This window comes from Syzygium oleosum, unplaced genomic scaffold (genome assembly GCF_021117445.2).
Source record: "Syzygium oleosum isolate NSW1041296 unplaced genomic scaffold, Sole_v2.1 Sole_v2.15, whole genome shotgun sequence".
In the NCBI taxonomy this organism is placed as follows: domain Eukaryota; kingdom Viridiplantae; phylum Streptophyta; class Magnoliopsida; order Myrtales; family Myrtaceae; genus Syzygium; species Syzygium oleosum.
In genome coordinates, this window is record NW_026607499.1 from 6,326,552 (window position 1) to 6,348,472 (window position 21,921).

Genomic DNA, 21,921 nt, shown 5'->3' on the forward strand with positions numbered 1-21,921 from the left:
TGCAGCAGCATCTCCTTTTAAGTTTCTATGCATGCTTTCCTTCTGGCACATCCGTTGTCCCGGAAAAATTCTCCACTTCATAGGTCCAGTCTAAGAACACTTCTCCTACATTGAAGTCGCCTTAAAAATTTTGGGATATTCTTCTCCTGTGCCATAGCTTCTTCTTGCATCCCTGAAGAACTCTTCAAATTCAATCTCGACCTTCACTATCATCACCGTGGGAACGTTGTCTCTGCTGATTTGCAGCACCCGGTTGATCGATACGTTGGCCACGAGCATAGTCTCCAGCTTGGTTGTTTCTATCTTTTTCGCGAACCCTGTTGAGTGTCGATGCCCGAAGCCAAGTTGGTCAGGATTTTGTGGATTGTTTTCACAGGTTAATACTTCCCTCTTGTTTCTGCAACGCTGCCCAAAGGGCCTGCGCCCCACGATCACCGTTAGTTCTGCCACCACCAGTTCTTGCCTTTCGTCAAATCGCTAGCGAGGCTTTGATACCACTTGACGCAGAACAAAAGTGGAGGTGGACTAGAATTTATCTAGCAAAGGACTTGGGCTCTCAAGGAATAGAAAATCTGGCACAAAAACAAGCATCAACTAGCTCATGGAAGTCATTGAAAGTGACACCACGAAATAACCTGGTTTTCTGACAAAAGCTAATTTCAACAACTAGAAAAAGACAGCCTTATTGAACTCGGAACAATTACGCTTCGGTCGGGCGTAGGCTGAGATCCCGTAGTTTCTTTGCCAGTTATGCATATGGAGCAAAAGAGCTTGGTCTGGCTTTATTGCTGTCCACAAAGAACACATCGCCGACTTCCTTAATTTGCAGGTGCAGGGCCACAGAGGAAGTCATTGCAGCTCCCCGAACCCATTCTGATTAGTTGGTAACACGTTCCATCAAGACAATTTCCCCTCAAAAACAGAGGGCTTCATGTTCTATGAATTTTTTTTCCCTAAAGTTAGATTATCTCTATATCAATTCCCCAAGGCGATTAGTTGGTAACCTGTGCAGAATTCTAAACAGGAATTTCCCCAAGGCTAATAGCAATTCTTGCATAAGCCGGAGAAGTGGTAGTACTAGTCTCAAAAGAAGAAAGACAGCTTCAAAATGATTGGAACACAGAAGAAATTTCATCAATTTATGGATTGTTGATGTTAACTATGTCGAAGAGCGAAATCTAAATGTGCTTTCACAGACGAATATGTTTTCCAGATATTTTAGTACAATTTCCACACCAATTTTCCCTTTAAGCAACTTGGTTTTCTGTGATTCCCTCATGCTATCGGTGGGAAGACTGTCATTACAAATGTCAAGAACTAAGGACACTATTCAAGAAGTAACAGTATAGACTACTACCGTCTGCAGCATCCATGAACAGTATTACGCTCATTCCATCATCTCCTATTTCACCAACGATCTGTTCAGGTAAATTCAGACAATGAGTGTAGACTTTACAGCATGTTTGACTCAAATGCTCATCTCAGTGTAGTTAACAATATATAGCTTCTTAATATCTAGTTCAGAAACGACTTGTTTCTGTGGACTAAAAGAATAACAGACAATCTTTTCAAGCAGAACCGTACTATTTAGGATCAGTCAGGCTTATGCTGAAATCCCAAAGTTTCTTTCCCAGTTCTGCATCTTGCGCGAGAGAACTTGCTTTGGCTTTATTACTATCCATGAAGTATTCGCCACTAATCCCTTTCACTTGTGGGTGCAGAGCCACATAGCATGTAGTTGCCGCTCCCTGCATTCATTTTTATTAAGCAACCAAATTCAGTGAGTAACACGGTTTAAAGGACTCAGTCAAGGAAATTTTGTCAGGCTGACTGCAGATGTAAGCAGAAATTGGCATACCTGTGCAACATTTTTTAGGAAGTATTTTCCAAGAGTAGCAAGTACTGCATAAGCCAGAGGAAAGAAAGCATCGATTAGAATTAAGAAGATTTAAAATGGATGGAACTGCAAGTAATTTGACCAAGTTCTGAAAGTCTAATATCTCGAAAAGCAAACTTTGTCTGCTCAATTGAGAACAAGCCTTTTGTTTAAGCCCTTCCTTTGACAAGTTTGCACGTGGCACAAAATTTTATCATGATGCCATGACCCATTTCTTAGCCATTGCATCAATCAATAATGCTACACGCCCTACATGCAGACTTACCATTGAGAATGCTATGGTGGCGAACAAGATTGGTCGCTGCTATAGATCCAGGATGAAGTGAATTAGCAGTTATCTGCACCCCTTCTTCCTGTTCGATTAAGAAAAATTCAATTTAGAGCTAATTCATGAATACAAGAGGGAATGGGCCATGGAAATTGACACTGAGAAAGAGAAATCTCAAGAAATAAAAGGGGCTCCCAGTGCATGGGGCTCCCATATTGAAGGGTCTAAAGAGGGGTAGATATAAGGAACAGAAAACGCTATAGCATTTAACAACCAGAATCAGAGTCATGTAACATGTATGCTCGCTAAAATTTAACGATAGTCTCCAGGACGAGAAAAAACAAAGACAAGCATTCTTGTTATGCAAATGCGAGTTAGAAGAATAGAACATATAAATTTGAACCTTACCTTTAAGCGCCTTGCAAGCTCGTTAGCATGTAATATGTTTGCGAGCTTCGACTGTCCATAGGCTTGTATAGTATTGTACCTTCAGTTAGCATGTACTTGTAAGACATCAACAAAATCGAACTGCGCCAGACTGAAAAATGACTGCTATAGCCTGAAAACAGAAGGAAACAAAGAATCATCCTTCAGACAGAACTGTCTGTTCTTACTCTGATTCACTATTTATTTTGTCAAAACGAATTCCTTCTCGGTATGCAAAGCGGTGACCCTCTGAGGACACAATAACTATCCTTCCTTCTGCATTGCTTTCCTGTGACGTTTTCTTCATTGTCTCCAACAAAAGATTTGTCAGAAGAAAATGACCTGGAAAAACATTTCAGGAGAAGGTAAGCAATATGACTCACACACAACTTTGCAAAGACTGAAGTAACAACGATTGTTATACAAGTTCCTCAACAGTATCAAAAACTATAAAAATCAATAATAATGTAAGTTAATCAATTGATTTATAGTTCGATCCAGAGTTCGCGAATTGATTCTTTGAAAAAATAACTCGTATAATCTAATAAAAGATGATGTCGGTCATGGAAATTTGTGAGTGAAACCTATATAGGACATACCTATATGGTTTGTTGCAAACTGTAGTTCTATGTTGTCTTGGGAAAGCGTGAAGGGACATGCCATTACCCCTGCATTATTACTTCCAAATAGAAGGAAAATTATCATACTGCATTCCTAACATGTAATCCAACAAGTGCTCAACTCAAGCTCAGATCATCAGGAGCATGTGCACGCTCAAATTTGTATAAGTGTGAAATTGAAAAGCGACTCCTCATTCAGCATTTGCTTGATGGTAGTCAAGAGAAATTAAGTGACAATTTTTTGAATGTTTAGGGCCATAACACATTTTGGTGAGATGATTAAGATTTCTTACATAAGGAGATTCAAGGGAAGAGCGGATGCTTGATAATCCAACGTGAATTTCCTAACAGATTCCATAGAGCTGAGATCCAACTCCATCACATCAATCTTAGCAGATGGGAGTTCCTTAAGTATAGCTTCTTTGACACTCCTACCAGCATCCATGTTCCTCACGGCCATAACGACATGGACTCTACGTAAAGCAAGAACTCTTGTAGTGTCCACGCCAATACCACTAGAGGCACCTGAAAGCATAGCGATCCTCTGTAAAATTGAAGTAACTAGAAGGAATAGAGATTAGCATCTCAAGTCAGATCGACACAGGGGTATGAAGGTTGTCATGAATTGACGGTCAATACTCGCTTCAGACAGGAAAAAAGCTTATACCCTGAAAGCCATTTGAGAAGTCGGTGTCATCAACATGTACATCAAGGAATTTACCCTACCAGACCCGCAAACACAAAATGACATAATCTTCAATTAAAATATTTCAATAAGTGGAACGCCTGGACAATTCAACACGTGATCTAGTAATTGAGAATGAAATGATTGGTCTATTTGGGAAAAGTAACAGCATAACCAAAACACGTTTATCAGACAATTACCGGAAATTTCATTTTCGTCGCCAGCTTAGATATCAAGCTATGAAGCAAGACCATCTCAAATCAACCCTAATGCAACCGATCATACTTTTTCTCCTATATCATCTGCATCCACCAGTTTACAACATCTCAACCCATGCTAGACAACGGATGGTATTATCCTAATAACATTCCCCACCGCATTCCACAAGCAGCAATCCACAGACAGCCAATTCTAAACACAGTTTAGCCCCTCTAGCAAAACATTGATTTCTCTGCAAAGATGGCAGGCGAAGTCAAGAGTTTCCCAGTACCAGTAATTCGACATAAACCCTTTTAAGGAAGCACGATTGAGATTCTTTGAAAGTGCTAAAGTTTGCATTTTTTATACGATCATCTTCCTCAAGAAAGGGAATAAGCTAAAGAAGGGAGAAAAGCGCAGATATGATTATAACAAGACCTGTGACAATGGCAGTGAAACCAGTTCCATCGATTCCCTGAGTGACTTCTTCAGCCGTAGAGCGAGCAGAGAATCCAGAAGGTCCTTTCCACCCGAAGATCCACATCTTTTTCTCTTTTCTTGTTCTCGTTCTTCCCCTCTCAAATTGCAGATTCAAGACACCCCCCACAACACAACAGTAAATAGCGAGGATTAAGGCAAAAAGAAAGAGTTACTTCGCAGACAGAGGCAAATCTATATCAGTGGAAAAAAGGAGGAAAAGATGGGAATCAAGAAACAGAGAAGAGTGTGGTGTCATCCTCTCTGTCCTCTCTGGAAACCGTAGCATCTCCGGGGCAGGAGCAACATTATTTGACGAAAAATGGGCAACATCCCAATCAAGAATATGCCGTTCTCAAGGGGCCCACGATCGTTTCGTTGGATGCAGAAACCATGAAAGTGATATTTTTCCTCGGAATGACGACGGCCCTTGATGAGGAAATGCCGAAGTTGTACGTGTTCATCTGTGGGATGCATTGTAATGTGATGTTCGGGTACGACGTGGCCCACGCGCACTCATCTTCTTTGTTCTTTGTAATAAAACGGGCAAATGCTATTTGAGATTACATATTAAAGATTCGAGAATGGAAAACTCTAGCTTTGTCACCGGTGCACGTGTGTGGTGGCTAGCACGTGTCGCCCCCAGGGTTTACCTCCCGACTGTCGGCCGTGCGGGGTTCCCTGGGTTACCAAAAAAAAAAAAAAACTCTAGCTATATCACTTAACTTGAATGGGCTAAGACCTTCAGGCGGGTATAGAATGATCTATAGTTAATGCCATAATTTGCTAACGATCGGCAATCCGGTCGCCTTCTCTATACAAATGCTTCGCTCAAATAAAGCCGATTTTATTCGAAGAGGTTTTGTATATCCTTACAAATTAACTTATCGCTGTGAGATTTTCTAATTGTCTTATGAGATAATCTTCTCATATGCCATACCTCCTTTTTGCCTAATAGCGAGAAGACTTGTGTCATGGGTCGATAATTTGGGAACGACCCGTGCGGCAACTTAGGCTTCTTTGAATCGTTGCAATGCCTACCTTGAATCGTAAGCTTCCTTGGATTGTTCGAGGGTTCGCCTTCTCGTTTCTCTCCCCCTCTCCGAGGTTTTACAGTGGAAGAAGAAGTGGAAGATGATGAAAATGACGTGAGCGTCGAGGCCCATTGAAAGTTTTCTTCAAAGCCCATGCTTGTTGGGCCTGGACTCTTTTAGATCCGACCCGAATTGTTCGGGTCGGGTTCCGCTTCGTCTTCCTCGACGATTCACTTTCAGTTTCAGTCGAAGCAGAGCAGCTCTGGCGGCGAAAACAAAACCCTACAGAGAAAAGCTAGAAATGAGTTCGCTCTCTTCCATGAATCGCCATGCTCCCTCCTTGATCTCCAAGATCTTCGATTCGAACCAGAGGCTCGCATCTTCTTCGTCTCCTCTTCTTCAACGTCGTCAAGGTCTCACCACGATCTCGCATTCCTCAGGCAAGTGGCTTTTCTTTCCCCTTTTTCTTATTTTTGGGTTGGTCCGGGGTGCTTGATTTGCGAGAATCACTACGGAAGCACCTCGAACTAGTGCTGCTTGATAAGGAGCCTTGGTTTGCCTTGTTCAAAATCGTTGCTTGACACTTCGAATTTGGATTTTTCGTTTGCCAATTAGCTGCTGCAATTCGAAACTGTAGTGGGACTTTGAGAATAATTGGATTCTTGGTTCATGTTGGATTTCATCGTGCTTCTTCATGCTTTGCGCGCACGTTTTGCTGAATTTGCCATCCACTGATCGTTATGTATTCGAATGTTTAGGTTTGTATCTCCATTTCGTCATTTTGCGCCGATCATTTGGAGAAAAATTGCTGAATGTTGTTTGTGACTAGAGATATCGACAAGTTTATGTTTGGAGGCCATGGTAATTAGGCAAGGAATGATGGACCCTTTTCATTTTAGCAGGATCTGCCCAGACAGGTGAAGTCATTTCTCCACGTATGAATGATGTTTCGATGATAAAGATGTATGGAAGTGCATGTCAAGCTTCCAAAGTTTATAAGTTCAATAATTTAAGGACGCGTATGGTTAATCCTTCCCATTTGAGCTTGACGAGATTCATCCACACTTCAACTCAAAAGGATGTTGAGAACAGCGGTGGCCCCAGGATCATGGATTATGTTAGGGGGATCATAGAGGAAGAAGGGAAAGCCCTTGGTGGTTTTCAATTTTCTCGCTACAACATGGAGCAAGATGTCGATTTCGTCCACATAAAGCTTATGCGCAACAATACGTTTGTTACCGTGACCGATTCCAAAGGTAACAAGAAGATTGGCGCATCGGCTGGGTGTTTGCCGGAAATGAAGGGAGGCCCGAAGCTATCTAGATATGCGGCTGAGGCGACTGCTGAACACGTGGGGCGACTGTCCAGGAGTTTGGGGTTGAAGTCTGTTGTGATGAAAGTGAAAGGGTTTACCTATTTCAAGAAGAAACGGCAAGCAATCATGAGCTGGAGAGAGGGCTTTACAAATGCTCGGGGGAACCAGAACCCGATCGTGTACATTGAGGACTCAACTCGTCGTCCCCATAATGGTTGCCGACTTCCTAAGAGGCGTCGCGTATAAGCGATTCTCATAATGTTGTTAGAATGTTAGATTGTCTAATTGTCAAAGTGGAGCCATACACTTCTTGGTCTTGGGACGGGCAAGGTGATGTCCATCTTGGAAAATAATCTCGAGCTGTTCCGTTATGGATTTCAAAGTAATGGTTGATTACAATGACATTAATTTTCTGTGCATTGTTATGATAATCATGACGGTTTTATGGCTTAGTTCGCCGAGGCAAATCTTACTATATTTTCCTAATTTGGCTGGAAGGAACTTATTTAGAGTTACTGAATGAGAGGGCCAGTCCTATGTCCTCACAGCTTGTACATTTTTGCATCTTCTGAAGCTATATGATTTACTGCAATGTATAAGTTATGCTTTTGTGATTTCAATCTCTCCAGCAACTTTTCTGGGCGATTTTTATTTTGATTCTGCATAACATTTTGAGAGAAATCTCGTGGAAGTTGAGGTTTGCTTTTTCTTGATCAGTAAAAAGTCAAAGAGCTTTCCACTTTTTGCTTTTATTGTTTCGGTACTTTTTAGAGGCTGTGATCTAATATTAGTTGCTAAGCAAATTCAACATGATGTCTTCGTCTATGTTGTTTCTACCGGTATCATAGGCCTCTTTGATTCTGTTGGTGCGGCCTCAGCTAGGTGCATTAAGAAAACAGTGTTGAGCCAGCAAGATGACTACAAGATTGATCCACAGGTGAATATCGAAATGTTATTCGCGGACGATCTCATGATATTGGCACAATGTCAAAGTCCCATTGCCACGATGTCATGATATTGAAAACTATAAAAATGTGAGGAGTGGCATGAGCATTTGATCTTAGTTCTGATTCCGCGCATATTCCCCCTTAATGGTGACAGCCATGGAATGGCAGCACAATTAAATTAAGTTAGAAAGCGCTCTATTTTCATTCTTTAAATGTATTCGTAGATTGCAATGCATGCATGTGAATGCTTTCGATGAATGGTATCAGAGTTCAATGCCTTCATATAAAATTAGGTAGAGAAAATATTACTATCGTTTCGTCCTTCCAATTTGAATGTCTCGATCTGCCCTCGCATCCAAAGGGATTTAACGGACAATTACTTTTGTTTCCATCATTCTGTTCTGGCTGATCTGGGCTGGTTAGTTGCTGATCTATAAGGGCTTACAAAGCTTGTGCATGAGCAGCGGAATGCAGTGTCTATGGTTTATTGGTGTTATTCTTGATGATACCAAAATGAAGTTCCAGCAGTTCATAGCCTAGAGCTCCTCAATTATTCTTACCCTTTCCCCTCGTTTAATTATCAATAAATGTTTGTCGATGAGTGGCCGCATCTTGAACTTTGTCGCTGCTTTGTCACCATCTTCTTCGAAAGGACTATAGACGGATCAACTTGCCAAATCCTCCATTGGACTAGTTGTTGATGAAGGAATGTAGGGGCAAGAGACTTGTCCTCGCGATGATCATTTATGTTGTTTCGAAATGGCGAACCATTTAGATTATGGAGTCTCGAACGTTGGCGTTTGTGTGTTGAGTTAGACCAGATGATTCTTCCTAGGTTCTGGTTACTCTCCTTTTGCCTCTAGACGGAGCTCCTTCGGCTTGCGACATCATCAGACCGAGAGCATGCAAATTTGTTGATTTAGATGTGGCTTGGGCAATCCTATCATGGCTTCCCTTCCATGAGCATTTGCACTGGAAAACCAACACGAGGCATAATAAGCTGAACTAACACTGCCATAATGATCTCCACAAGATATTTATAAAACTACATCAATGATTCTTAAAATTTTTCTGATACTCCACGAGATGGTCGCCGGACCTCGCGGCGGCGTGTAGGGCCTCGCCGGAACGCGAAGAAGCTGAACTCTGATGAATCGCCATGCTCGCTCCTTGATCTCCAAGATCTTCCATTCGAACCAGAGCTCGCATCTTCTTCGTCTCCTCTTTTTCAACGTCGTCATGGTCTCACCACGATCTCGCATTCCTCAGGCAAGTGGCTTTTCTTTCTCTCTTTTTTTTTTTCTCATTTTTGGGGTTCGTCCGTGGTGCTAGCTTGATTCTGCGAGAATCATTACGGAAGCACCTCGAACTAGTACTGCTTGATGAGATGCCTCGGTTTGCCTTACTCAAAATCATTGCTTGACACTTCGAATTTGGATTTTTCGTTTGCCATTTAGCTGCTGCAATTCAAAACTATAGTGGGACTTTAAGAATAATTGGATTCTTGGTTCATGTTGGATTTCATCGTGCTTCTTCATGCTTTCCGCGCACGTTTTGCTGAATTTGCCATCAACTGGTCGTTATATATTCGAATGTTTAGGTTTGTATCTCCATTTCGTCGTTTTGCTCCGATCATTTGGAGAAAAATTGCTGAATGTTGTTTGTGACTAGAGATATCGACAAGTTTATGTTTGGAGGCCATGGTAATTAAGCAAGGAATGATGGACCCTTTTCGTTTTAGCAGGATCTGCCAAGACAGGTGAAGTCATTTCTCCACGTATGAATGATGTTTCGATGATAAAGATGTATGGAAGTGCATGTCAAGCTTCCAAAGTTTATAAGGTCAATAATTTAAGGATACGTATGGTTAATCCTTCCCATTCGAGCTTGACGAGATTCATCCACACTTCAACTCAAAAGGATGTTGAGAACGAATCTAGAGAGAAGCTCCGAGAGATAATGGAAATTGCTTCCATTGCTTGGATGATGAAAATGAGAAGGAGGGCACCCTATTTAGTGGCCGATATCGCATCGTCCTACGCACCAACCACTGCATTTATGAATACGATGCAATTACTGAATCGCCCGTCCCTGGGGTGGTTCTAGAAGCTCTATTAGGGTTTTGGACTAGTCTTTGTTGATGCATGAAAACCTTTTGACCGTGACACTTGCCTCCTGCGTTGGCAGGGTGAATCTCCCCGGTTGTTGGATCGGTTTCGCGCTCCATCTTTGCCTTGTATCTGGTTCCCTCCACGGTCATCGACGAACTCTTGAAATTTATCTTTATCTTTCGTATAGTCATTGGACAATGGTTCAACACTGTTTTGATGAATTTCTTGATCAGGGCCATGACGAATTTTTAAATGCTTAGTCAGGAACGGGTCTAGATTTTTCGGGCTTGTGTAACACGAGCTCTTTCTAGTTGAACGCCGGTCAAGAGGGTCACTTAATAAGTTCAGAATTTGGAAGTTCAAGTAGAAGGTGAGCCGACCTGGTGTATTTAGGGAAGGTCTCATCGGCACAAGACAAGCATCGACTCACTCATTGAAAATGAACCACGAAATGACCTGGTTTTCTGACAAAAACTGATTTCAACCACAGGAAGAAGACAACCTCATTGAACTCGAACAATTACCGTTCGGTCGAGCTTATGCTGGGTTCCCATAGTTTCTTTGCCAGTTCTGCATCTTGAGCGCAAGAGCTTGGTCTGGCCTTATTGCTGTGAATGAAGCATTCGCCGCTGCCTCCCTCAATTCACGGTTGCAGGGCCACATAGCAAGTCGCTGCCATCTCCTTGTACCCATTTTGATTAGTTAGTAAAACGTTCCACCAAGATGATCTCCTTGAAAAAATAGAAGGCTTCTTCATGTTCTAGGAAAATTATCCTACAGTCAGATTATATCTATATCAAAACTATCGAACCTGTGCAGTATTTTGGACAGGAATTTCCCAAGACTAATAGCAATTCCTGCATAAGCCAGAGAAGTGGTAACACTAGTCTCAAAAGAAGAAAGACATTTTCATAATGAGTAAAAAAAAGAAGACATTTCATCAAGTTATGGCATGCTAATGTTAACTTTGTCAAAGAGCGAAATCTAAATGTGCTTTCGCAGAACAATTTGTTTACCAGATATTTTAGCACTATATTCACACCAATTTCCCTTTGGCAACTTGGTTTTCTGTGATTCCCATATCATTGGTGGAAAAATTTGAATGTCTTCAGATATACCAAGAACAACTAATCAAGAAGTAATGGTACAGACAATAGGTACTACTGCAGTCTGCAGCATCCACAAACAGTAATACACTCCTTCCATCATCTCCTATTTCACCAATTATGTGTTCAGAGAAATTCGAGAATGAGTATGGACTTTCCAACATGTTTAACTTGAATGCTCGTCTCAGTGAAACTTCTTCATATCTAGTTCAGGAACAACTTGGTTTTCACTAAAAGAATAACAGACAATCTGTTCGAGCAGAACCCTTCTATTTAGGATTGGTCAGGCTTATGCTGAAATCCCATAGTTTCTTCCCCAGTTCTGCATCTTGCGCGAGAGAGGTTGCTTTGGCTTTATTACTGTCCATGAAGTATTCGCCACTGACCCCTTTCACTTGTGGGTGCAGAGCCACGTAGCATGTAGTTGCCGCTCCCTGTGTTCATTTTTATTGAGCAACCAAATTCAGTGAGTAACACGGATTAAAGGGCTTGTATGTAAGGGAAATTTTGTCGGGGCTGACTGCAGGCGTATGCAAAAATTGGCATACCTGTGGAACATTTTTTAGGAACAATTTTCCAAGAGAAGCAAGTACTGCATAAGTCAGAGGAAAGAAAGCATTGATAAGAAACAAGAAGTTTTAAAATGGATGGAAGCGAGTACTTTGACCTATTATTATATCTGAAAGTCAAAATATCGAAAAGCATAATCTGTTTGCTCAATTGAGAACAAGCCTCTCCTTTAAGTCCTTCATATAACAAGTTTGCACGCAGCACAAAATTTTATCATGATGCCACGACGCCTTTCTTAGCCATTGCATCAATAATGCTACTCGCTCTACAAGTAGACTTACCATTGAGAATGCTACTGTGGCGAAAAAGATTGGTCGCTATACCTCCAGGATGAAGTGAATTAGCAGTTATCTGCACCCCTTCTTCCTGTTCGATTAAGAAAATTCAATTTACAGCTTAATATTCAAGAATATGAGAGGGAATGAGCCATGGAAATTGACACTGAACAAAGAAAATCTCAAGAAAGTATAAAGGGCATCCCAGTGCATGGGGCTTCCGTATTGAAGGGTCTAAGGAGGGTAAGTATACAGAACATGAAACACTATAGCAGAAAACAAGTAGAATCAGAGTCACGTAACATGTATGGTCACTTCCAAATTTAATGACAGAGTCTTTAGGACGAGAAAAAACAAAAACAAGCATTCTTGTTATGCAAATGCGCTTTAAAAGAATAGAATATATAAGAATGAACCTCACCTTTGAGCGCCTTGCAAGCTCGTTAGCATGTAATATGTTCGCGAGCTTCGACTGTCCATAGGCTTGCATACTACTGTACCTGCAATTAGCAGGTTCTTGTAAGACATCAACAAAATCCAACTTGAATAAAATGGATGCACCAGACTGAAAAAATCACTGCTGTAGTCTGAAAATTTAAGGAAACAAAGAATCATCCTTCAGATAGAGCCATCTTTTCTTACTCTGATTCGTTATTGATTTTATCAAAACGAATTCCTTCACGGTATGCAAAGCGGTGCCCCTCTGAGGACAGATTAACTATCCTTCCTTCTGTATTGCTTTCCCGTGACGTTTTCTTCATCGTCTCCAACAAAAGATTTGTCAGAAGAAAATGACCTGGAAAAACATTTCAGGAGAAGGTAAGCCATATGACACGCACACAACTTTGCAAAGACTGGTGTAACAAGGATTGTTATACAAGTTCCTCAACAGTATCAAAAACTATAAAAATCAATGCTAATGTAAGTTAATCAATTGATCTAGAGTTCGAGAATTGATGCTTTGAAAAAATAACTCATATAATCTAATAAAAGATGATGTCGGTTATGGAAATTTGCAAGTGAAACCTATATAGGACATACCTATATGGTTTGTTGCAAACTGTAGTTCTGTGTTGTCCTGGGAAAGCGTGAAGGGGCAAGCCATTACCCCTGCATTATTACTTCCAAAGAGAAGAAACATTACCATTCTGCATTCCTAACACGTAATCCAACAAATGCTCAACTCAAGCTCAAATCATCAGGAGCATGTGCGCACTCAAATTCGTAAAGTGTGAAATTGAAAAGCACTGACCATATGACTCCTCGTTCAGCATTTGCTAGATGGAAGTCATGAGAAATTAAGGGACAATTTTTTTAATGTTCAGGCCCATAACACATTTTGGTGAAATGATTAAGATTTCTTACATAAGGAGATTCAAGGGAAGAGCAGATGCTTGATAATCCGACGCGAATTTCCTAACAGATGCCATAGAGCTGAGATCCAACTCCATCACATCAATTTTAGCAGATGGGAGTTCCTTAAGTATAGCTTCTTTGACACTCCTACCAGCATCCACGTTCCTCACGGCCATAACTACATGGACTCCACGTAATGCAAGAACTCTTGTAGTCTCCATGCCAATGCCACTAGAGGCACCTGAAAGCATAGCGATCCTCTGTAAAATTGAAGTAACTAGAAAGAATAGGGTTTAGCATCTCAAGTCAGATCGACACAGAGCTATGAAGGTCGTCATGAATTAACGGTCAATACTCGCTTCAGACAGGAAATAACTCATACCCTGAAAGCAATTAGAGAAGTCGGTGTCATCAACAAGCACATCTAGGTATTTACCCTACCAAACCCGCAAACGCAAAATGACATAATCTTCATTTAAAATATTTCAATAAGTGGAACGCCTGGACAATTCAACACGTGATCTAGTAATTGAGAATGAAATGATTGGTCTATTTGGGAAAAGTAACAGCATAACCAAAACACGTTGATCAGACAATTACTGAAAATTTCATTTGCGCCACCCAGGTTAGATATCAAGCTATGAACCAAGACCATCTCAAATCAGCCCTAATGCAACCAATCATAATTTTCTCCTAAATGATCTGCATCCATCGGTTGCAACATCTCAATCCATACTAGACAAACGGTTTGTATCAACCTAATAACATTCCCCAAGCATTCCACCCCCAGTACCAGTAATTCGCCATAAACCCTTCCAAGGAAGCATGATCGAGATTGTTAGAACTTATTAAAGTTTGCATTTTTAATCGACCATCTTCCTCAAGAAAGGTGGAATAAGACGCCCCATCCAAACCCGCCCACATAAGAATGGAATAAGACGGGCGCCATGAAATTGACCGGTGGCGGACGTCCTCTTTCTTTCCGACCCATCCTTTCCTGGCGCGCCTATGAAAGGAAGCTCAAGAAAGGACGACAGACCTGTCACAATGGCAGTGAGACCTGTTCCATCTATTCCCTGAGTGACTTCTTCAGCCGTTGAGCGAGCAGAGAACCCAGAAGGCCCTTTCCACCCAATAATCCACATCTCTTTTTTCTTTTCCTTCTTTTTGCTCTTCCCCTCGTAACTGCGGAATTCAAGAAACTACACGACAGTTATTGGCTGAGTTACTTCACGGACAAGAGGCAAAGGTATATCACAGGAGAAAAGAGGCAGAGATGGGTATCAGAACAGAAACAGAACGAGGGTGTCATCGTACTGCCGGAAATCGTAGGATCTCTGAGCCGGAGGTACGGTGTCCGACTAAAAAGTGGCAACGACCAGATCAAGAATGTTTTGTCCTGGAGCGGGCCCGCGATTGTTATGGTTTTGATGGAGAAATTTGGTATCTTTTTGCTTGGAAGGACGATGGCCCTTAACGAGAAATGCCAAAAATATACCCGTCTATATATGGGTATGCAACCATGAATCCGACATAAAGATTAGTCCAAAGACTCCTAGATTAGTATGGTCACGATGAGCGAAATTACTATTCACGGAATAGATTTCGATAAGAAATAAAACTTTCATTATATTTCTTGATTCAAATTTGACGTTCGAACATGATGTGAGCTACTCATTTATCTTCATTTTTTGTCATAATAAAATGGGCGAAAGCCTTTAAAGATTAGATATCGTAGGCTCCAGAATGGGAAACTCTAAACTCTATCACCTAACAGGAACAGACTGAGGTTTGGAAATTGAATCGACAAAAATTCTATGGAAGATCTATAATTGAGGCCATAATGTGCTAACAACTAACAACTTGCACTTTGGTCGCCGTCTTTATACACATGCTCCAAGCTTCATTATGATAAATCGATTTTGTTCGAAAGAGATCCTGAATATTTTTATGAATTGAATCATAACTGTGAGATCCCTTAGTCGTCTCATAGGAATAAGCAATACAAATTTATTTATTACCAATAGAGAAAAAAAAAACAAAAGTAACAAAAAGAAAGCTATATTCCAATTATATTGCTTTAGAGCGGTGCTAATATGCTTTACCATTGATTAATGTGCTAAATTATGTTTCTTATTTAATATCATTCAATATTTACTGATCACTTCAATACCCCAATCCGCACACCTTCACGCCTCCTGTGTACTCTCCTTCTTTGCAAATAAGAGTGTCGAGAAAAACATTGACAAAGATACCTGCACGTTTCCATTGCTGAGACTCTTTTACATGATTAATTATTATCTATATTTATCGATATTTTATATGTAAATAAGTGAAAAATGACCGTTTGAGTAACTAACAGATTAGGATGAAAACATTCTTATGGCAATTACAAACTATTGCCTGAGATTTTCCTACGGGGCAAGTATTTGTTGTTTCTTTTTGGGTCCATTTTTCTATTCAAGCAATTAATTGACATTCTGCAAATGATTGTTTCTTTTTTCGGCCAGAACATTCCATTCCATTCGCTGTCGAGTCGATGTATCTAAGGTTGTTTTTTTCTTTTTGTAATGCCCTGATATGCACGTTTATAAGATAAAATAATAATAATCCATTCATAATCTGTCACAAACAGGAATATGAAAGTAGGTCCATAATTTACACCATAGGTTCCACACCTTAAAGACCAACCAGATAAAAGCCAAGAAGTGGGAAAAGAGGATGGAATGATGAAGAGATGTTTCGATTCAAAATTAAGAGGAGAAGAAGAGGAGACTCTCTAGGCCCTGGCCTTGAAAGGGATGGCCCTGATGATTAGCTGGTGGTACACTGCAGCTAGTGCAGCTCCAATGAAGGGTCCAACCCAAAAGATCCACTGCAACCAAAAACAAACGGTGTTTAAAGTTGGAAAAGAAAGACGAGAGAGTGATAATGATGCTTGTTCACCAAGAAAAGGATTGGACATGTGGCACATTGCATCGAGAAAAAGGATACCTGATCATCCCATGCATGGCCCTTGTTGTAGATGATGGCAGCTCCAAGGCTCCTGGCGGGGTTGATGCTGGTTCCTGTGATGGGGATGGTTGCCAAATGAACCAAGAACACTGCGAAGCCGATGGGAAGAGGAGCCAAAATCTGCAAGAGGATGGGTGAAAAGGCAAATCTGATTAGCACGTGTGTGGGGAGGCAAGCCCGAGTGGAGGTCAACCGGAACATTGCACGAAATTTAATACCACCATATAATAAACTTCAGAACGTACATGAGATTATTTAGAGCGACGGAAAACAAAAGATACGAATCAATTAGATCACGTGGAAGCAAAGCAAAACTTTCTGCTAACAATTGGGTTAGAACTGGAGGATCTCGGAGAAATTTCTAGAGAAGCTAACTGTGAAGTTAAGCTCGAAATTAGTAATGATTTCACTTGTTTTGGCCTTGAGAAATGTAAAAGAAATAGCAGGTTTATGAAAGGGATGTTGAGGGATATGCATCTGCTTTCCAGAGCAAAATAAGCTCCTTTTGCACATCAAGCTCCTCTCGCATTAGGAGGAGGATTGGAACCTTTTGTCTACTGCTTCCGATTTCTTTCATTAAGTCTCAAAACATCAATAATCGAATTGATTATCTTTGTCAAGATTGGACAATGATGAGCAGAATACCAAAATTTAAAGAGATTAAAAACAGCACACTTGAAAAGTGCAAACACACTAATTGCCATTATAATGAGGTAAGGATTAGGAAACAAACAATGGGATATTTTAACATGCATCGTTAAGTTTAAGATGGCGAATATTCCATAACATGGTCCGGTCTGCTGCATTTCTCGATATTAGAAGGAGAAAACCAAAAGGTTTTTTATGTACCTAAGGCCAATTATGTGATCAACAACCACCTCAAATGTAATCAATCTAAGGCCATATATCTACCTGCCTGGCACGTTAGCAAAATAATTGGAACACCCACCTCAGAATTAATTAATCTAAGATTGAAACCTAAAGCTAATGATCACTTTTTTGGCCACCCTAATTTCCTCAACACTTCAGTTGAGTGAAAAACACATTAATGTAGCCAGAGGCATCTCGAGAATGCTTTAAATGATACACAGAGACGGTGAACTCAATCAAGCACAGTGCACAAATCATGTGAATGCAACTTATTCCTCAAAATAATTCTTTCATCAAGCATTCAATATTCTTAATGCAACGTCTAGGATCACAAAGCCAACAAGAACTCACAATGAAAATTGACATGTCAAAAACTAAGTCTTTCAAGAGTTCAAAGCAATTCATAAACTTTAGATTAGAAGCAAAAGAGAGACAAACACATACAGGAACATGGGAGTCTCTGGCATTTCTCTTGGCATCGGTGGCAGAGAAGACGGTGTAAACAAGCACAAACGTGCCGATAATCTCAGCACCAAGGCCATCACCCTTGGTGTACCCATGGCTCACAGAGTTGGCTCCACCTCCGAGCAGCTCATACCTGGAGTCGCCTTGCAAGCCCTTGACCACACCAGCTCCACAGATAGCACCAAGGCACTGCATGATGATGTAGAACACTGCCCTAGTGAGGGACAACTTCCTTGCCAAGAACAGGCCAAAGGTCACTGCCGGGTTAATGTGTCCACCTGTATCAATCAATCAAAAAAACACCCAAGTACACGGATTCTTAGATCAAAGGTCTCTCTTTTATTGCCAGATCTATACTTATCATAAAAGAAGAAGAACACACAACTAAGTAGCCCACAAATGGCATAAAAAAGGGAACTTTTTTGTTGGGCTTAATTATCGAATTGCATTGGCTAAGCTGATGAGTTAATGAATGTATACGCCTGTATCAATCAAGGACCTCCCAACACACGTATGCTTTTAGCCAAAGGTCTCTCTTTAATGACTAGATCTACAATTGCGTAAAACAAGGAGATCGTAACTATTTTGCCCACATATAGCATAAAAAAGCGAACTTTCTTTCTTGGGCTAAATCCTTGCATTGGCTCAAAACATGTCAAGAGAGGCTCTAACCTGAGATACCAGCAGTGCAGTACACGAGGGCAAAGATCATGCCACCGAAGGCCCAAGCAATGCCCTGAATGCCCACACTGGCACACTTGGTCTTGCTCTGAGACACACCCATCACAGTCAAGATGGTGATATAGAGGAACAAGAAGGTGGCCACAAACTCTGCAATCCCAGCCCTGTAGAAGGACCATGACTGGAGCTCTCCAGGCTCAAAGAGTGGTGCTGGTGGTGGCTCCTTGTAGTCCTTGTCTGTCTGAGCAGCCGTCCCAATGGGTTGCCTCTCAGAGTACTTGTTGGCTCCAAGCTTCACATCTTCTTCTTTACCCTCCATTATCTCTCTCTCTCTCTCTCTCTCTCTCTCTCTCTCTCTCCTCTCACTCAGAATGCTCAAGAATGAACAATGCTTGTGAAGATTGGAGTGAGTGCAGCAAAAGGTGGTGAAGTAGCGAGGGTGGCGAAGGATAAAAGGGTAAGATTTATAGAAAGATGGAATGTCTTATCTGCACAACAAAGTGGGTAGGCTATTATTGTTTTCCATTTCTTTGCACTATTTTTCTGGTAAAGAAAGGAACTTGATCATAATCATGTGTTACCCTACCCCCCCAAAAAACAAACAATAATTGTGTAGCACTATAGGAATTTGAACTCCAAAGTAAAGCTTAGGAATTGAAAAAGCAACGAGGATTAGAGGCGGAGCACAGTTCTGCAGAGACAGAGAGACAGAGAGACAGAGAGATGATGACATGGATTGGTCTGCGGTTGGTGCCATGGTTGTCCGGTTCTTATCTTCTACAGTTACTCAAAATGATTTATTTTATTTGTCCTTTTAGTATTTATTAAAGGGTTAAAATTCTCTGTCAGTGGAATTGGCCGGTGAGTCCAGCCCATCCATACTGCCTCTTCTAATCATAAGAGGAAGAACATTGTCGTTCTCTCCTCATGCAGACCGAAAAGGCCAACAAAAAATGAGCATTATTCATCGGTAAAATGAGAATTAATAGACTATATACACTCGTTGGACTCGTATCGAAAATGATATCGAGATCTCTCGGTTATTCTTTGTCAGAGAAATTTTCTCAATTCTAAAATATTTTCAAATGATTCGATCTCGTCATTTTAAATCGCACATTTTCATTTTTCTTTTACGTCGTGAAGCAAATTTGAACGTTATTCAACAATGCTTGTGTTTGTCTTCATAAATTTATTTTGTAGAGTATCCCAAAAAATTAATAAATTTTTACATAAATTATTATGGGAGAAAGTCCGCTCCTCCCTTGGGTGGGTGACCGTTTAGTGCAAAAAGTGAGGGCCCGACCCGAGGAAGCACATGGAGAGCGGGCAACGGCTAACCCGGTTCATGATTGCACCGAAATTACACTCCTGTCCCTGCCGCCAACTGTGTAGGCGAGTCGGTGGGCTCCACTTTCAACGGTATAATTGGGTACGGATGATCCGACACGTCGTTCCCACCGCATGAGAACGGACCAATTAGGTGAGCTCGAGCTTGGACCTTGGTTCGGCGGTTCCGTTTGTTTCGCGAAAAATAAATAATTTGAAGAATTAACATCACGAAACACCTCAAATTGGTATGTTTGTGACGAATTTACCACAAACTAATTTTTTAACCACAAAAAACCTTAAATTGATACATCTGTGACAATTTTACCCTATTTTAGTTTCTATTAAATCTTACCGTCAAAATTTTGAATTAGATGACACGTGGCAATTGACGAGTGTACCGGTTTGGGATTTTACTCTCCATTTGTGTATACTAGTTTGTGATTTTTCATGATATTAATTCAATTTAATGGAGGGTAAATTTATCATAAATATACCAGTTTGAGATTTTTGGTGGTCAAAAAATTAGATTTAATAAATTTGTCACAGCTGTACCAGTTTAGGGTTTTTCGTGATCTAAAAATTAGTTTATGGTCAATTTATCACAGGTGTACCAATCTGGAATTTTTCGTGGTATTAACCCTAATCTGAAAAATATTTTCCTAAAAATAATCGCTTGTTTATATCGCATACAAAAATGAACACATGAAAAATATTTTCATCGTCCAATAATATATTTAAATATAAATTATTGTCGATAATAAAAGCATTTTTCATTGATTAAATATTTCAATTAATATAAATGATCATTTATAGGAAAATATTTTCAAAATCATCCATTTTTTGTGAAACAAACGAAGCCTAAACCTCCTTCGTGAGGTATCCAGTGTCGTGTGAATTTTATGTCCGGATTGTGTACTCTATTAGACACGATTGCAAAAAAATTTAAGACTTTAAGCGCGAAATTACTAGATCTCGAGCATATGGAAGCCACTGCTAACATAGACGGACTTATAAATACCATCCAATTTTCCAAAATATTGAAATAGGTAAGGGTCTTTGTGTGATGCTAAATAACTTTAGGCCCCCATTGAGTTCGTCGAAAATTTTATTGGTAAGCCAAAAATTGAACATTTTCATTTCAATTCGACCTCGCAAATAAGCAACACCCTCATACGTTAAAAAAGATTACAAACATGTGCTTTCTTTTAATAAATAAAGCTACATTATATTTTTTTTTCGGACTTCTTAAGCGTAGGAATACTACTTTCGTTACAAAAACGAGTATGCTTGATTTGCTCTTAATCATTTATTAATTTTTTTGTCCCCAGTAAAGAAAATTTCTAGATCCCTCCCTTTATTGAGCATAATGGAACCAAGGTCTATATGGTTTAAGGAAGAAATTCGAAAAGGGAAAGTAGGTAGTGATCTCAAATATGCTATAGCCAATCACTTTTGATGGTTCAACATGATCCGCGAACAACATTTTCTCTTTTTTTATGGCCAAGAGTCACGAACAAGATTGGATTAGCTTAGGTCATTTTGAAAGGGGAAAAGAAAAAATGGGTGGGACCACATTTTCCGATTCAAGGGCAACATTACCTTTACCTTATTCTTTTCCATCATTATTATCTGGTTCTCCAATGTATAAACAAGAGGGAGGGCTTTACCAAAAAAAAAAAAACAAGAGGGAGGGAATCGATGATAATGCGTTACAGCTCAGAGGCATAGGATACCCACCTGGCTTCTCGGCCCCCCCCAAATCACATGCACAGCCCCTTTAGCCCCCCACCATGATGCACTGCAGCTTTTCTGGCCAAATGGTTGTGGCCCTCCTGAAGAAAATTGTAAGGATTTCTGATGACTTGACGAGTATATTTAGTAAGAAATGGTTGGATTTGAAAATGTTGATCATGCATGTAAGGAGAGAACTAATGCTGTAAGAAGTTTTGGTTTTGTACTTCCCAGATATGGTGGTTGAGGGTTTTTGTTTAACGAAGGATGATGAACTATACAAGGGAATTCGCTAATGAACGCAAAAAGGAAAAGAAGGAAGAAAGCATCCGCCTTTCTTGTGGGGTAGGCCTGCAATTTTCCAAAGCACTATAACTTAGGTAGCGTGATTCATTGACTTAATCCCCACCCGACCAACAAGATGAACCTACAGAGTCGCCATCATGGGGAACCCCTTTTCTTAGATCCTACTCTTGTGTTTGTGTCATGGGTCGTAAAATGATGAGCGCAAGCGGGAGTGATTTTGAGACCGCAAACATATGTTA

At 40.5% G+C, this 21,921-nt stretch overlaps 4 protein-coding genes across 7 annotated transcripts; 1 reads left to right on the top strand and 3 right to left on the bottom strand.

Moving 5' to 3' along the window:
- Positions 1 to 1,381: 1,381 nt before the first annotated feature.
- On the bottom strand, positions 1,382 to 5,004 carry LOC115675476 (short-chain dehydrogenase TIC 32, chloroplastic-like). The gene is made up of 8 exons (XM_030598158.2): positions 4,533 to 5,004; positions 3,505 to 3,736; positions 3,191 to 3,270; positions 2,780 to 2,933; positions 2,574 to 2,652; positions 2,163 to 2,250; positions 1,859 to 1,902; positions 1,382 to 1,748 (listed from the first exon to the last, which is right to left on the bottom strand). Exons 1-8 carry the CDS (start codon positions 4,636 to 4,638, stop codon positions 1,584 to 1,586), a joined length of 948 nt encoding a protein of 315 aa, XP_030454018.1. The 5' UTR covers positions 4,639 to 5,004; the 3' UTR covers positions 1,382 to 1,583.
- An 852-nt stretch (positions 5,005 to 5,856) lies between these two features.
- Positions 5,857 to 7,328, top strand: LOC115675479 (probable ribosomal protein S11, mitochondrial). 2 transcript variants are annotated; one of them, XM_056318241.1, is made up of 2 exons: positions 5,857 to 6,045; positions 6,505 to 7,328. In XM_056318241.1, exons 1-2 carry the CDS (start codon positions 5,907 to 5,909, stop codon positions 7,164 to 7,166), a joined length of 801 nt encoding a protein of 266 aa, XP_056174216.1. In that variant the 5' UTR covers positions 5,857 to 5,906; the 3' UTR covers positions 7,167 to 7,328. The 2 variants fall into 2 exon arrangements, with proteins under 2 accessions (XP_056174216.1, XP_030454023.1); XM_030598163.2 differs by having other exon boundaries at positions 6,508 to 7,328.
- Positions 7,329 to 11,063: 3,735 nt separating this feature from the next.
- LOC115675477 (short-chain dehydrogenase TIC 32, chloroplastic-like) lies at positions 11,064 to 14,695 on the bottom strand. 3 transcript variants are annotated; one of them, XM_030598160.2, is made up of 8 exons: positions 14,325 to 14,695; positions 13,295 to 13,526; positions 12,971 to 13,050; positions 12,572 to 12,725; positions 12,351 to 12,429; positions 11,936 to 12,020; positions 11,633 to 11,676; positions 11,064 to 11,518 (listed from the first exon to the last, which is right to left on the bottom strand). In XM_030598160.2, the coding sequence occupies exons 1-8, from the start codon at positions 14,428 to 14,430 to the stop codon at positions 11,354 to 11,356; spliced, it is 945 nt and encodes a 314-aa protein (XP_030454020.1). In that variant the 5' UTR covers positions 14,431 to 14,695; the 3' UTR covers positions 11,064 to 11,353. The 3 variants fall into 3 exon arrangements, with proteins under 3 accessions (XP_030454020.1, XP_056174213.1, XP_056174214.1); XM_056318238.1 differs by having other exon boundaries at positions 14,204 to 14,695; XM_056318239.1 differs by lacking the exon at positions 14,325 to 14,695 and adding an exon at positions 13,886 to 14,156.
- A 1,177-nt stretch (positions 14,696 to 15,872) lies between these two features.
- Positions 15,873 to 18,807, bottom strand: LOC115675478 (aquaporin PIP1-3). Its single transcript, XM_030598162.2, has 4 exons — positions 18,308 to 18,807; positions 17,615 to 17,913; positions 16,280 to 16,420; positions 15,873 to 16,160 (listed from the first exon to the last, which is right to left on the bottom strand). The coding sequence occupies exons 1-4, from the start codon at positions 18,633 to 18,635 to the stop codon at positions 16,065 to 16,067; spliced, it is 864 nt and encodes a 287-aa protein (XP_030454022.1). The 5' UTR covers positions 18,636 to 18,807; the 3' UTR covers positions 15,873 to 16,064.
- Between the last annotated feature and the right edge of the window lie 3,114 nt (positions 18,808 to 21,921).

Coding starts and splice junctions, on each gene's coding strand:
- LOC115675476 (XM_030598158.2), bottom strand. CDS start 4,638: ATGTGGATCTTCGGGTGGAAAGGACCTTCTGGATTCTCTGCTCGCTCT. Junction 2,653..2,779: donor AAAATAAATAGTGAATCAGA/GTAAGAACAGAC, acceptor TGCTAACTGAAG/GTACAATACTATACAAGCCT. Junction 1,749..1,858: donor TCCTAAAAAATGTTGCACAG/GTATGCCAATTT, acceptor AAATGAATGCAG/GGAGCGGCAACTACATGCTA.
- LOC115675479 (XM_056318241.1), top strand. CDS start 5,907: ATGAGTTCGCTCTCTTCCATGAATCGCCATGCTCCCTCCTTGATCTCC. Junction 6,046..6,504: donor CACGATCTCGCATTCCTCAG/GCAAGTGGCTTT, acceptor TTTTCATTTTAG/CAGGATCTGCCCAGACAGGT.
- LOC115675477 (XM_030598160.2), bottom strand. CDS start 14,430: ATGTGGATTATTGGGTGGAAAGGGCCTTCTGGGTTCTCTGCTCGCTCA. Junction 13,527..14,324: donor TCTCACTGCCATTGTGACAG/GTCTGTCGTCCT, acceptor CTATGCTTTCAG/GTGCCTCTAGTGGCATTGGC. Junction 11,519..11,632: donor TCCTAAAAAATGTTCCACAG/GTATGCCAATTT, acceptor AAATGAACACAG/GGAGCGGCAACTACATGCTA.
- LOC115675478 (XM_030598162.2), bottom strand. CDS start 18,635: ATGGAGGGTAAAGAAGAAGATGTGAAGCTTGGAGCCAACAAGTACTCT. Junction 17,914..18,307: donor CTGCACTGCTGGTATCTCAG/GTTAGAGCCTCT, acceptor TGATTGATACAG/GTGGACACATTAACCCGGCA. Junction 16,421..17,614: donor CCAGAGACTCCCATGTTCCT/GTATGTGTTTGT, acceptor ATCCTCTTGCAG/ATTTTGGCTCCTCTTCCCAT.